We start from the raw sequence: 16113 nt of genomic DNA, 5'->3' as shown, positions 1-16113 counted from the left end.
AACCACGTTTTACCTGTGGATTCATTGAAATGCATTATAAGTTCTTTCGTATTTTGTTGTATTTATATAAAAATATTAATGAAGATCTAGTGCTACGGGAAAAAAAGAAGTTCCTTCCTCGAATTTGAATGCATCGGATACTTTTTAACTGCACATACGGTGCGATATATTGATGTGGTTGTTCATGGATGCTACGTGCCATTGTGATTTTTGGCAATATGTCAAAGGTTAAGTTAAGTTTGGAAAAAGAAAACGTTCTAACCTCGAGGTATTATGGGGGGTGTACCCCCTGTACTCCCCTGGCTATACCACTGGTAATAAGGGAGAACTATGAAAAAATCTATAATATGCATGGCGTCATCCTTATTCTTTCATATCATCGTATTCATACAAATGTTGCTAGGTATTTTTTTCCTTGCTTAAACTCGCTCATTCGATTGAAAACACTGGATACGCGCAAACCCAAACACTATTCTACTTTTGAGAATTCGAGTGGTGAGTATATGGTTGTATTACGGCTTTCATATCCTATGCAATATATGACTGTACATCATTGTAAAAGAATAAACTACAACGGATTATATAGATGAAATTGAACACCGACTGCTACCTCAGACTTTCATATTTTTACAATTGACTTGGGTGTAACCAATTAACCGATAATATTGACAAGTTGTTTTTACAGAAATAATGCATTTTTTCATAACTATAGATCTTGACCTTTGTTCGATTACTTCTCTGATTATGCAGGTGTTAAAAGTGAAACCTATTAAATTTGCAAATGTTGGCAAATGAAAAAAATAATATTCAAGGGTTAGGTTTAAATGGGATTTTAACAAACTCACTGTCAGCTTTGGTTTATAACTAACTGGTAAATGAAAGCTAATGTTTATGTTTAGAAATATGATATGTCAGGTTCTTTATATGGGGCATAATAATTATATCCAATATATGTATGTGTATATATATGTAATATATATGAAATGGGTGATTGTCGGGTAGAAAGTCACAGTGTTACTGTAATACTGAAGAATATATTTTGGTACCAAGAACAGTAATTCTATCCCTGGGGAAAATAATATGCTCAAGACTCAAGAGCTGGACTCGTACAGGTAGGAGAGAGTTGATGAGGATAGTACAATAGTAATTTGTTTACCAGGATGACAAGGAATTTGGAAGTGTGGTGGCTCTATCCAGAAAGATGATGTGCTCCCTCATCCCTGTCCATGCTAATTAATGCATAATTGATTTTCGAATTTTCTTAGAAACTAGTCCTTTTGTGACAAAAAAGAAGGAAGACTCAGTCCAAGCAAATTTGGGAAAACAGTTAAGTTAGAAAACTATTACAGTACATGTTGGTATTTGCAGTAGAAGTTTAAAATGGAGATTAGGCAATAGATTATTTAGTTGTTCACACCTATGCGATATAGCAATAGAAAATTGATTATTGATTTTGTAAATTATAATGTAATATGTGATTTTCATGGAGGAAATCTATAACAAAAAAGTTGTTAAAACTGATTTACTACCCGGTAATGAATGAAGTCATGGAGGTTGAATGATACGCCATCTTTGTTTTGATAGATGCCGAGGGTGAAGAAATGAATGGATGATCAATTCTTCTATTCTAACTTAACCTAACCCAACCTACTTAACCTAACTAACCTACATAACCTATATTTAGTAATTTGGTACTCCAAATTCTAAAGATAATGAGGGTCATTGTTGTCATCATGGATGCCGATGGCCTGATTATTATTGTACCTTGAGCAATTAACAGACGATGGCAGAACCCCATGTTCTCTCATAAAGTCCAAGAAAGCCCTATTGTCTTTGTAACAGCACTCATTAACATCATCTGGAGTTGGAGAACACCCAATCCACAACATGAAAGCCATCGTCTGGCCTGGACAGATGTCAACAGGGTGTTCGTATCATATCCTAGTGGCTTTGTTCGTCAGTAGATTTGCTTGTAGCAATGTTTTTTGTTATTTATTTCAGCCAAGAAAATTGCACACTATGTTCATGTATTATAATTTACAAAATTAATATTTATTTTTCTAATGCTATATTGCATAGGTGTGCACAACTAAAATAATATTGCAAGGCATATATCTACCATATGAGTAATAACAAGTATCACCAACATACCCACTATTCTGGAGCCCATTGGGCACCTTCACCATTGCCTTTGTATCAAATCAAGTTTTCTGCCATAAAAAAGTCTGATTTTATTTGCTTGCAGCAATATATTTATAGGAATGAATTTCATAGTAAAGATAGCTCATTAAAAAATGAAAAGCCTCGTACCTATGTATACAAAGAAAATAGTGCAAAGTAACCTCTATAAAAAGAAATACAGTGCAAATGTGGTCTGTAGGAGTATCTCTAAAATTCTAAAATGTATTGACTACATAAAATGTGTGCATTTAATACCTCATTGGGTTGTTGCTGAAGAAGTGGATCTAAGTGTGGTAATGAGTAAAGGTAGTATTTTTGTTATTTTCCTTTCTTAAATACAAGAATTTCTTTCATAAAAAATTCGTGAAGGACAGAATGGAGGCATTCAGAGTGTGAAGAACATTAATAGCAGAAATAACTTGGCAAGAATATAGTAGCCCCAGGCACGGATCCAGGAATGTTATTTGGGGGGGGGGGGAACCGATAAGTGATAACCGATATTTTAACCCCAAGAATAATGCTGTTGGCTTGGAGATTGGTCCAGAAACCTAAGTCTGTTTTGCTCATAATTGTATGTAAAATCACAAATATAATTCAAATCATAAATTCGCACTAAAAAGTGTTTATCCAAGGAGAATCAAACTCGAGATGAGTGTACCATACTCGGGGTGTTATGGGGGGGCCCTGGCCCCCCCCCCTTGTATCCACGCCTGAGTAGCCCTAGGTTGAGGGGTACAAGGTACACTTTACCTTGCGCAAGGTAAGGAGCACTTAGTATTTCTCAACATGCGGGTTCACTATTTGTGGCTCTGTTTGGGCTATTTACTGCATATTTTATGCTTTTGATATTTTAGTGACATCTCCACAGACCAAGTCACTGAGCATTCTTTTGTAATTGGAGACTAAATTCACTCAAAAAAGAATACTGATCACTAAACTTCTGCTATCCCTTCATTCTGCTACTTGCCTCAGCAGCGGCGGCGCCAGGAATTTTTAGTTGGGGAGGCTAAGGAGGGCTGAGCAAATTTTTGGGGGGGCTAATAGTAATATGATAATACACATATATTATCCTCATTACAGAAGGGGAGGGGGTTAATGGTAGAGCTAGCACTGATGGCTGACAAATCTTTAGCCCTGGCAATTAAAAATTCCACTTAATAAAATTATTTCAATGAGTGTTTTAAATGTTCAATTTGCTCATTTCAGTTTGGGGGGGCTGGCCACTTTTTTGGGGGGGCTAAATCCCCCCCCAGCACTGCCACTGTGCCTCAGGTTCCTCTACCCTCCATGACTCCACATCTGGTGTGATTTGTCCTCAAAGATAGAAATGCTAGTTATTGCTGGGAAAAGAGTGGATTTATGAATTTTATTGTTTTGAAAATTAAAATCTTGCATACAGAAAAGTAAATACCAGGTTTTTAAAATGTCTTGAATACACAAGACTTTGACAATCTGACACTTGGCCTTAAAGTTGGAAATCCCACATTTTGAAGTTTGTAAAAATTACTAACAGTCATACAGATGCAACACACCTTTCTATAGTGTGGTTGATATATTTTACATATAAAAATGTCTACAGTCCCTGGATGAATGTGGTTTAAAAATTTTGTACCTGTGGCTCCCTAGTATGAATGGCTAGAGAAGTAATGAAGAGGTCAGCAGGGGAGATGATGGATTATTTATTGAAGATTATCCAACATCTAATGAGGTCAGCTCTTAGCAGCCTACCTTGTAGAATTTGAGGGACTACAAGCGGTCAACATAAATAAGGTCAGAGGCCACCTGTTTACTTGGTCCATTGGCAATGAGCAGACTCCAGGAGTCTCGTATCACTCAAATATCCCATGTTCTAGACTACTGGACCCAAACTCTAACAGGGGTCTGATACGAGTTTTGTAGATAAGTATAAAGTATTTTGATTGGCAGAGTAGATTTGAGAAGGTTGTTGGGCAGCCTAGCTGTTTTGATTACATCTAGTGTTGTATGGTCATGGAACTTTAAAAAATTTTCAACAAGGATTCTTAGATCTCTCTGGGAGTCAGGCATAGATAATTCAGAGTAGCTGACAAAATTCAGCTCATTTGAAAAGACATCAACTCGGGGCAAAATGATTAATTTTTCTTATGTGTTTTCACTGAAGAGTGATTTTGTAGGAAAAATGGTAACAGTTGAGAGTATTAATGGGATTTGAAGGTGCCCATCTTGTAGGATCACCATGTGCAGGGTCTCATTGGTGGTTCTATTATTTTTACATTTTTATTTATTTATTTATTTATTACATTTCTTCTTAAATCCTCTATGCACTCATTTAAATCTATCCAAAAGGCCTCCCTTTCTTCTACACTCTTCTCACTGCCAGGCCCATATGCACTTACAAAGACCCACATCTCCTTTCCTAGTTTCACCTTCATCCACATTATCCTTGAGGAAACCTCCTTCCACTCCACTACCCGTTTACCTATCTCTTCACTTACTAGAATAGCCACCCCTTCCCTCTCTTCACTCCTGATAACCTCCCACTTACACTCACCCTTTCCTTTCAACTTAGTTTCACTCAAAGCCAACACATCCATCTTTCTTCTCACAAACATACTACCTATCTCTTCCCTTTTACTCTCATCTGTACCACATCCACGCACATTAAAAGACCCAAACCTTAGGGTGCTGGTCCGAAAACTCCCAGACCCTCTTATGCCTACTCTTTTTTGTTTAGGAATGTCCCCTGTGGGGCTACAAGGAGAAGGATGCCTAGTCCCACTCCCCGTCCCTTTCTTCTCACCTCTTACGATCCAAGTGGGAATACTTGGTGGCAGTATTCTTTTCCCCCACCACAGGGAATTCCCCCACCACAGAAAAAGAATACTCAGAGAAATGGTACAGGACAGCAACAAGGGGTTGGTGGACAGCATAACGGAGGGACAGTCGTAGTATAAGTGTCATAATTTCTCTATGAACAAAGTTTTCCTCTATCATAAACAAAATGATGTGTGGCTCTGGTCCGTAGGGGCACCCCATATAGACCCTAAAGTATCAGCTGCATGCTACTTTGCCACAATAACAAGCATAGAGGATTTAGGAAGAAATGTAAATGTAATAGTACCGGGAGACCTTAATGCTAGGGTAGGAAATGGTCCAATCGATGGAGTGGTTGGGAAATGTGGAGTTCCAGGAAAGAATCGTAGTGGAGAGTTGATGGTGGAAATGTGTCTAGAAAGAAAGTTGATGATAGCAAACACAGTGTTTCGGAAGAAAGTCAAGCATAAGTACACATGGGAGAGGGTGGTGGAGGGAAGGGTGGTAGATAGAATGCTAATGGATTATGTAATGGTAAATAGGATTATGATAGGAAGAGTTAAGGATGTACATGTGCTAAGGGGAGAGGGTGGGGGAATATCAGATAATTTTTTGGTGGAAGGTAAGTTGAGAGTGGAGGATAGATGGAGAAAGAGGAAAGGGACAAAAGGTAGGGAGGTTCTTAGAGTGAACTCTTTGAATGAAAAGGGAAAGGAGAAGGAGTACAAAAAGAAGCTGAAGGAGGAGTGGGAGGGAGTAAAGGATAGAGTGGAGCTGGGTGTGGAGGAGGAATGGGGATGGTTCAAGGAGGGAGTCATAAAGTGTGCAAGGATGGTGTGTGGAACAAGAAGGACAGGGAGAAATAGAAGAAAGGGTAGTGAATGGTGGGATGAGGAAACAAAGAAGGTTGTAGAAGAGAAGAAGCGAGCTTTCACAGATTGGTTACAAAATAGGACAAGGGAGTCATATGAGAGGTACAAAGAAAAGAAGAAGTAAAGCAAAAGGTAAAGGAGGCAAAGAGGAGAGCAGATGTGAAATGGGGTAAGAGTGTGACAGAAAATTTTGAAAGTAATAAAAAGATGTTTTGGAAAGAAATTAAGAGAGGAAGAGGAGGCGAATCAAGTAGAGAAGAAAAGGTAAAAGGTGCAGGTGGAGAGATGATAATGGAAGAGAAGGCAGTAAGGGGAAGATGGGCAGAATATTTTAGGGAGTTGCTAAATGTGAAGGAGGATAGGGAGGGAAAGATAGCTGCAGTGGGAAATGCGAAGAAAATAAGAGTGATAAGTGAGGAGAATGGAGGAGAAATAAGGAAGGATGAGGTGAAGGCAGTTGTTAAGATGATGAAAGCAGGTAAGGCACCTGGTCTGGATGGATGCCATGCAGAATGTCTGAAAAAGGGAGGTACAGTGATGGTGGACTGGTTGGTGAGGTTATTTAATGTTTGCTGGAGAGAGGGTAGAGTGCCGGAGGACTGCCTGTATAGTTCCTCTTTACAAGGGAAAAGGGGACAAGTGTGAATGTAGTAGTTTCAGAGGGATTAGCTTGTTAAGTGTAGTTGGGAAGGCTTATGGGAGGATCTTGATTGAGAGGATTAGGAGAGGAACAGAAGGAGTAATTGGTGAGGAACAGTGGATTTAGGACAGGTAGAGGTTGTGTAGATCAGATCTTTGTGGTAAGACAGATATGTGAGAAAGCTATAGGAAAGGGGAAGAATGTTTTTTGGGCTTTTATGGATCTGGAAAAGGCTTATGATAGGGTAGACAGAAAGGCACTGTGGGAGGTTATGCAGATATACGGGATAGGAGGAAAGCTTCTAGGAGATGTCAAGAGTTTTTATGAGAGTAGTAGAGCTTGTGTCAGGATTGGAAATGGAGAGAGTGAGTGGTTCGAGGTAAAGGTGGGACTTCGTCAAGTATGCGTTATGTCGCCCTGGCTGTTCAACTAATACATGGATGGGGTGGTGCGAGAGGTAAATGCAAGGGTAGTGGGTCAGGGATTGGAGATGGTTAAAGAAAATGGAGAAAAGTGGGAGGTGAGCCAGCTGTTGTTTGCGGACGACACTGGACTTGTGGCAGGATCGGAGGAGGGATTGAGGAAGTTGGTGGCAGAGTTTGGGAGAGTATGTGATAGAAGAAAGCTAAAGATAAATGTGGGTAAAAGTAAGGTGATGAGATGTACAAGGGGTGAAAGTGGCAGTAGACTGGAAGTGAGCATTAAGGGAGAGTGACTGGAGGAAGTGGATAGTTTTAGATACTTGGGTGCAAATGTGGCAGGAAAAGGTGGAGTGAAGGTGGAGGTAGAATGTAGATTGAGAGAAGCGAGTAAATGCCTTGGTGGATTAAAGAGTGTAATGAGGAATAGACATTTGGGAATGGATGCTAAGAGGAGACTGTATGAAGGAGTGATTGTGCCAACAGCACTGTATGGGGCAGAAACATGGAACATAAGAGAAGAAGAGAGGAGTTTGAATGTGTTTGAGATGAGGTGTCTGAGAAGTATGATGGGGGTTACTAGGCTAGATAGAGTGAGAAATGAGGAGGAGAACAGGGGTGGAAAAGGAGCTGGGAGATAGGGTTGATGAAAGAATATTAGGATGGTTTGGACACATGGAAAGAATGAGTGAAGAAAGACTAGTAAAAGAGGTATGGAAGGCAGATGTGGAGGGAGTGAACATGAGGGGACGTCCTAGGATGAGGTGGATGGATGGGGTGAAGGGGGCTTTGGGGAAGAGGGGAATGTCTGTTGAGGAAGGACGGGAGAGGACAGAAGACAGGGGTGAATGGAGAATGGTTGTATATGGATGATGTGATTGCATGAGGTGGAATGGGCGGGGGGGCAAGGGGAGGGGGGTGGGGTAGTGTGTGTGAGCAAAATTTGACGCAGCCCAAAGGGATTTCTCCCTGTCCTCTCCTTTTATGCAGTGGGGGGGGACGGAGAGGGGGGGGTTAGCAGATTTAATGAAGCGGCCTTGCTGTGGATGTGCTGTGTCTTGCGACACTGCCTCTGACCCAGGGCAGTGGACAAGGTGCAGGGATGACCCGTCATCCAGGTGCTCAGATAAGAGGGAGGGTGGAGGGGTGTGGAGTGTATTCAGGGATGGAATGGGTGGAAATGATTTTATGCCTTTCCCTTTTTGGCTACCTCCCTTGTAAGGGGGAAAAAGCCTTGGTATATGTATGTATTTATTTATTTTTTGTAACTTATGGGTGTAAACTTGATGCAATTATTTTGATTTATTACTTTTTTTCAGGTTCAGAATCTATGGCATGAACATTCGTCGTAGTTTTAGGGGCCTGCCCCTGATTCGCCTATTCCTCCGCAACTTGACTGTATCTCTTATTTGTTTGGCAGCCTTCATTGCAGGAAGTCTCTTCACCCTAATTTCTGTGGACCCCACAAAATGTAATGTTCAGCATTGTGCTGAAAAAATGAAACAGAATGAAGTAGAGGACAGCAGTGCTTGGTTAGGAATATGGGGAAAGGAAGTAATTAAGAAACAGGATAATGTGTTTCTTGTCATTCTTGTCTTGACTGCACCAGGGAATGTAGAACAGAGGAATGTCATCAGACAGACATGGATGAGTGAAATGGAAGATGATGTGATGCCATTGTTTGTGATTGGCTCGGCAAGTTTGACAGATGGTTTGAATACAACAATCCAATCTGAACAGAAGAGGTTCAAAGATCTGCTAATGATAAACAGCATTATTGATTCATACCAGGCATTAACTAAAAAACTACTTGCTTCACTTGTGTTTGTGCATTATCATATAAAGTTCAGGTTTTTACTTAAGTGTGATGATGACACTTTTGTCCAAATTTCTCAGGTATATAAAGAGCTCATGAATATTCCATACAAGCAGAGATTTTATTGGGGTTTCTTTGATGGAAGGGCTACTCCCAAAAAGACAGGACCATGGAAAGAAAGAGAATGGATATTGTGTGATCACTATTTGCCATATGCTCTTGGAGGTGGTTATGTTTTGTCATCAGATTTAGTTGCTTTTGTTGCAACAAATGCCAAGTACCTCAAGTTATACAACAGTGAAGATGTTTCTCTTGGTACATGGCTTGCTCCCTTGGACCTGCACAGAGTTCATGATGCTCGGTTTGACACTGAGTATAAGTCAAGGGGCTGTCATAATGACTACCTTGTTACTCACAAACAAAGCACACTACACATGAGAGAGAAGCATATCTCTCTGAAAACTAGTGGTTTCATTTGTAAGGAGCAATTCAAAGTTCGCAACTCATACAAATATAACTGGAATGTACCCCCTTCACATTGCTGTGTAAGAAATGATAGTAGTATACCTTAAGAAGTAGATATTCATAGTAGTTGTGTAATAGGAGGCCATGTAAATAGGTAATTGTTTTAATGTGATATGATATTTCTATATAAAGTATTTTTATTTCAAATGTATTACTTGTAAATGATGAGGGGTTTTGAGTAAAATTATATACTCAACCAAGCAGTTCCTAATGATATTATGTGATGATTATGTAAGAAACAAAAGTGAATATTATTATGAATGACCTAAATGGCAATTTTCAAAGGTTTATGTAAAATAGTCATATAGATCTGAACCAATATTGTGAAACTTGAGTGTTGATGTCTTCCTGAATACAGATCTATTATTTTTTTCATAAATGCATATGTTCAATTTTATATTGTAAACTGCCTTTAGACCTTTCTTGTAGGTAACAGTAAAATGAATGTATGCATGGTGAGGTAGTATATAGTTTTTAGAAAAGCAAGTACAAATATAACACTGGAGGTAATTTCAAATTCAACTTGTTCAGTAGTCCTTTTAAATTTTGTCTCGCACTTCATTGATTTGTTCTGGCTAGTGCCTGTTGATTTTACTTAGTCACAGGGCAAAGCCTGATCTGAAGGGAGTCTTTGATTCATCAAACCATTAATCATGTGGTCTGTAGCCTTAAATTTCTCTTGCATACCTGTGACCCCCAAGAAATTTGACCATGGCCACTGGATTGGTCCATAGGTTACTCTGGAAAGAGTTTTTATATTGTAAGTTAACAAATGTTGGGCAGTGTAAGGTAAGATGTGCATCTTCTGTGTGATAGTTGCATCTGGGGCATGTGATGTCTGTTACCAAGCTGATTCTGTATTGTTTAGGTTGGGTGGTGACCTGTCTGTAGGTGGCTAATGTTATTCTAGTGTGCCTTAGTGATTGTTTGGTTTCTTTTGAATTGTTTAAGGAACTGCTTTTATGTAATTGTGATGGGCCACCTATGTGTTGTGTTCGTAGTGTATAAAAGGTGGGAGTATACTTTTGTGTTTGCATAGGATTGTTTTGAAGCAGTGTGCTAATTTTGTATGCCATTAGTTTTATCGGGAGTATGTTTCCATGCTTGTGGTGGTCCTGCAGGATGAACAGTGGAGCTACCTATTTTCAAGACTTGTTGACCCCAACCTCTTCACCTCCATCAGGTGGACTGACACTCCTTCTATAGACTGGGCCTAAAATCTCTCTCTGTCAACTCCAGCTGAATTTTAGGTCTTCTCACAATATTGATGTATGGATGTGTGTGCATATGTAATTAGGCTAGAGCATTTGTGACATATGTAGGAACTTGGCTTTGTTTGTGTTAAACCAAAGATCTCACCAATGCAGATAATCTTAAAATAATAACCCAGCACAGCAACTGGGTGCCAGCTTTTGTAGGGATACCAGCAATAAAGAAGCTGACCAGGTGGCTTGGAAAGTGACATCCAATCCTTTCAATATCTCCATTCACTGCCAGCAACAGTCCTTCAATCAGCAATGCTAAACATGTGGCAAAGATGTTGAGAACAACATCCAATAGATCATATAAAAACAATCAAAACTCATATTCATCCATGGCTGTCACCACATCAGCACAAGTGTTTTGAAACAGCTCTATTATGCTGAAGAACAAGAAACTCCAGCCTCACACATGGCCACTTGATGATGTGAAATGACCCTTCCAATTACCAAGGTGAAGTTCTCCTCACAATATCACACATACTACTAGAATATCCAGTTTACACAACACTTAACAAAAGCCAGCTGCTCTGGGATTTTTAATACTCAAACAACAATGATTCTGCACCAATAAAAAAAAATACCATGTTAGGACTTGGTCTTTATACATTTCACTCATTGAGTTTTATTAACTACATAGTCATGGAACACAAAACTTATAAGAATATGTGTACTTGATAAAGCTCTTACAAGCAAAATGTCTTGCTAATAAAGGCTTCATCCTCATGTTTCTTTTGATAGACTCAGTAACTGCTAATGGCATACTCTACATCAAATCATGGGTGGAAAAACACCAATACCTGTATCGTTTCTCCACTTCCTTCAAAAAGCAGGCCTTTTCAGTAAACTTTAAATGTCCTTGACATTCTAAACCAGCATAAAAGATAATGTGTGACAGTGGTGTAACGTTGTGCACAAAGACAGAAATAGTAGTGAACACCAGTCCATAAGAATAATAGAGCTACTATAGAACAGCTGCTAAGAACATTCAAACAAACTTGGACGAATTAGAACTGGCTAAGACACAATAGAATGAAGGTCTTCCCTTAGAAATGATCATGCTGGATAATCATAAATCAAACCTCTAACAGTAAAATTGAATGGCCAATTCATTCCATTGGACAAGAGCCTTTAAATACTGATCCTCACTTTTGATATATACATGTCCACCACACACATCAAGGATGTTACAATGAAAATCACCAAGAAAATAAATGTAACAAGGTTATTGGTAAACACTGGTTTTGGTCAACAGCCTACAACCAGTTTATAGGAACCACACTTGACTGTCTCACCAGCAGGGTTCCCCACATACTATACATAACAAAGTATTAAGAATGGTAATAGGATAAACTAAAACCACCCTAATAGAACATGTACACACACAAACCAAAATCTATTCCATAGAAGAACAATGAAAATGGTAGGCACACAGTTCTATGTAAAAGCCCTCAACCCCACTAATTCAGCTCATCACATAACTCATCACCGGGAGGTGCTAAGATAAGAGGGAGGGTGGAGGGGTGTGGAGTGTATTCAGGGATGGAATGGGTACGAATGATTTTATGCCTTTTCCTTTTTGGCTACCTCCCTTGTAAGGGGGAAAAAGCCTTGGTATATGTATGTACATAACTCAAGCACAACCAACTGAATATAATGAAATACTCACTGGAATAATCTTTAACCTTCCACTTGCACTATGTAACACAAAAACACGCACTCGGATCACAAAACAAGCATTACATGGCAAACCACTAAACTCTTTACTTCAGACTCCCTCACAATAGCCCTACAGAGAAATCCATCCTACAACAATGAAGAATCACACTAGCATGACTGCATTCAGGTCATCATTTAGCTTTGAAACCATACCAACACATAATAGGCCAGCCACAGAAGCATATTACCCCAGATGCAATCACCCCATGGAATATACAGGACACATCCTACATTGCCCTGCTCTAGTCTTATTCAGACTACAATATATCATCCTTGTGTGACATGTGGGCTTATCTAATGGCTGTTGTCATTTAACTGGGAGCTGTGGGTCTCCACTAGAAAGATCAGGGGCAACAAATTGATTAATCACTGGCTTGCAAAAGAATCTGTGGAGCAGGTATTGGACACTTCTCTCCTTGTGAAAAAAAGACAGGCAGGAAAATAATTGTGAATTAGGATAGTGTGAGTGAACTTGAGCTTATTCCAGGGACCAGGTACTAGGTGAGGACATGAGTTTGATTTTTGGATGGTTAACTGGCAGTTATGCTCTTAGGGGTGTTCCACCCATCTCTCTATTACAAGCTTCCTTCTGACAGGTATACACTTCCTTCAGTTCTGCTAAATTAAATTGTCAAATATAGACTATAACAAAAAAAATTAATGATGGCACTGACATTACATTATTGTACTACTTTATACTTTTCTTCATGTTAGTTAAAAAAAAAAATAGTGTGGACTTCAGCTTTCTGTATACCATGAGAAAGACCAATGCACGTATATATTTTATTTATTAGCTTAGAGATATTGCAGTTACTGACTTTATTTATAAATTATATAACAGAACATGGAACAAAATTTGTTGTAGTGATGTAAAGAAATAAAGTACATGTTTATTGTGATGTTTAAGGATATTATTATTGCCTTTTATCTAAACTGTTCTTTATTGTTATCCATGCTTTCACTACTGGTTCAAGTATTTAAGCATGATAGAAATACAGTGGAAAGACTCCAGTGTTACCCTGACAAAGGGTTCTCAATTCAACTCCTAGACTGATGCATCATACAAAATCAAGCTGAAACGAATGATGTGCTGTCCTCTAAGACTAAGCTATGGTGATGTAGTACCATGTAATTTCTCTAAATGTTTATCATATATATATTTGCATATTTAAATTCTAATTTCATAAGGTTTTTCTTGTTCAGAAGTCTTGTAGAAATATTCTGTTTTGTGTTACTAGTCCAATATTGTACATTTATTTAGACTTTTATCATAAAGTACCCCAATGATTCATACTGTACATATAAAATTACTTGTATTCCTGTTCTACTTCAGGAGGTTATGCTAGAAAATACAAAGATGATGCTAAAACACCATGGCAAATGTTAGCAACAGTGACTTATGGAGTGAACTTAGGTCCACATAGTTCTTTGAAGCAAACGTCAGCATGTCATAACAGTAGACCAACATCAGTCTAAACTTGATAATTTTGTGGGTTTTGTTATACTAATTCTTTATAAAGCAAAATACAATCCATAATGCAAACATATACAGTATGTCATAAGTTAATTTTACAACTTAAAAAAGTTAGTACAACACATTGTGAAGAAAGTGCTGTATATTACTTTATATACCACTAGTAGACACTATAATGCAAGCACCTCATGATGAATGTCACACCTATAGTAATATAACGGTGCAACTTATAGCATACAAAAAGATAGTCAGAAAAGAAGCCAGATTAAACTTTCTTGAAAGAGTATGCTATATATGCACAGCATTTGCCTCTTTCAAACTTAGTTTACCTTTGGTGAATAGCATATTACATATAAGTTTGAAGAATTAGATTGTTGGAAGGGTAATCATGAAAACACCAAATTTTGTCAAGTGTTCAGTATTCATTAATTCTAATTTTCATCACACTGGTGTTTCTCTGTCACACTTGTCGTGTTCACTGACTACATCATAATTAACTGTTGGTGATAACAAAGGAGACGATTCCTCACTGTCACTAGTACATCCAACACAATTTTCATGAACATAAATGTCACTAGTATCATCACAGCAGTATTTATCATTTCTATATTCAAAATTGGGTTTTCTCTTAGTAATCTGGTAATGTTTGCATTCACTTTTATAAAAGTGGTTCCTTGTGGCAACCGGTAAATGATATGAAAGGCCCTCAGCAGCTTTTAGTGGGTTAGTTGACTTTAAGCCAGTGGGCATTTCTGAAGTGACTGTTTTTGAAGTATTAAGCTCACTATTTTCTCTTAAGGATATAAGAAACCTGTCTGGCCTTTCTGGAAGGACAGGCTGATCTGATACAGTTGATGAAGGTGGAAGTAAACTAGAAACAACTTTTGTGAAAACTGAACGAGAAGGCAAACTTCGAACTGAGGCATGTGACTTTAATGGAAAATGATTTAATAATGAAGATTTTTGGTCTCGATGACTAAGCCATTCTATGGAAACTGTCTCTTTGTTTGTATGATTATTGAAGGAAGAATTGGAATCGGATGCTGAAATCTGGAACTGATATTGATACTGTTGCTGCTGCTGCTTCTTATCCTGGTGAATATGAGAGGAATGTTGCAGTGGCTGATGCTGATTTTGTGGGTCAGAATGAACAAATTTTAAAGGCTGATGGGTCACATGAGGGCTGGGAGCTGTCATAGTTGGTGTCCTTGATCCTAAAAGTGAAGTAGCTTGGGACCATACCAGTGAGGTAGAGGTAGGTGGTGAATAGGTGGATATGTTCAATGGTGCTTCTGTTACCATGGCTGAAACATGTATACTTCCATTTCTCTTTGTGTTGGTGAAGCTAACAGGCTTTGAGGTGACTTCATTTGATGATGTGTCTGTGCATACAAACTGACCCTTTTCTCTATAGAGCTCTAAATCAACATTTGAGGAAGACATCTCAGAGTAGCTGAGAAGAGGACTACTGTTTTCAAGATGTCTCTGCTTTCCCTCGGTGTTCATGATTATGGCAGATTCACTGCCATCATTATTGTTTGGTAGGCATTCTTCTAACACAAGTCCAGGTCTTCTTTGTCTTGTTATTCTGGATGCATCCTTAATGCATGGACAAGAGTTTCTTTTGGGGGCTCTTGAATAATTTCCAAGGTTTAAGTCATCTAAACAAACACTGGCTGATGAGACTATGCAATCTCTTTTAGAACACTGTGTGACACTCTTTACCATCGATGTCATATCCATGGATGCAGAAAAGCGAAGTTTCTTGGGTGATCCTGGACTTAGTATTCTTGACTGAGGACTTCGATTCCTTCTTATTGAACTTCTAACCACATCATTTCTTCGGGATATTTCATTTAAACTGAAATTAATTGAAGGTGCCACTGTTGATGTGGTTAAGATCTCTTCCTTCTTCAGGCTTTGATCAAATGATCTTTTGCGGTGTCTTCTTCCTGGCTCCTCTCCTGTAATAGAACATGTACGATATTTACATTAATTCAGCATCAAAGCATGTATATGACCATGTTCATATCTGCCTTAATCTATAATTTCTTACCCTTTTCAACAAGCCATTTACTGTCTTGCACTCACTTTTTCAGACAGCAGCACAAAATTTCTTCACTGTGTGACATATGGGCTGAACTGGTGGCTGTTGCCAGTTTCCTGGGGACTACAAAGCTACTGCAATAGAGATCTATGACAACAGATTAATTGACTATTTGATAGTATTATTTTCCATACATCATTTTTTGGGGGTAAAAATGTGCTGAACCATCTGTGATATGATTATTTTGACAATGTATAAAGAATATGGAGACAGCCCTCTGCTGACTGTCTTAACATAGTCCCAAGAGACAATAACAAGAAAAATTAACCCAGTAACAAAACTGTGACTTGACATTTGCAACTATGCTT

At 38.6% G+C, this 16113-nt stretch overlaps 2 protein-coding genes across 3 annotated transcripts in view; one reads left to right on the top strand and one right to left on the bottom strand.

Annotated features, from left to right (window-relative positions):
* Positions 1-386: 386 nt before the first annotated feature.
* LOC143033386 (beta-1,3-galactosyltransferase 6-like) lies at positions 387-13123 on the top strand. Of its 2 annotated transcripts, none has more exons than XM_076198737.1 (2): positions 387-495; positions 8225-13123. In XM_076198737.1, exon 2 carries the CDS (start codon positions 8241-8243, stop codon positions 9291-9293), a length of 1053 nt encoding a protein of 350 aa, XP_076054852.1. In that variant the 5' UTR covers positions 387-495; positions 8225-8240; the 3' UTR covers positions 9294-13123. The 2 variants fall into 2 exon arrangements, with proteins under 2 accessions (XP_076054852.1, XP_076054853.1); XM_076198738.1 differs by lacking the exon at positions 387-495 and adding an exon at positions 3832-3951.
* Positions 10586-16113, bottom strand: part of LOC143033385 (guanylate cyclase 32E-like) — a 40956-nt gene continuing 35428 nt past the window's right edge. The window contains exon 24 of the mRNA XM_076198736.1: positions 10586-15662. Within this exon, the coding sequence (XP_076054851.1) occupies positions 14140-15662 (1523 nt within the window). The 3' untranslated portion in view covers positions 10586-14139. The remainder of the gene's footprint in view (positions 15663-16113) is intronic.

This window comes from Oratosquilla oratoria, chromosome 15 (genome assembly GCF_046742065.1).
Source record: "Oratosquilla oratoria isolate Oo_2021 chromosome 15, ASM4674206v1, whole genome shotgun sequence".
NCBI classification, from domain to species: domain Eukaryota; kingdom Metazoa; phylum Arthropoda; class Malacostraca; order Stomatopoda; family Squillidae; genus Oratosquilla; species Oratosquilla oratoria.
This window is presented reverse-complemented; position numbering and strand designations above follow the sequence as displayed.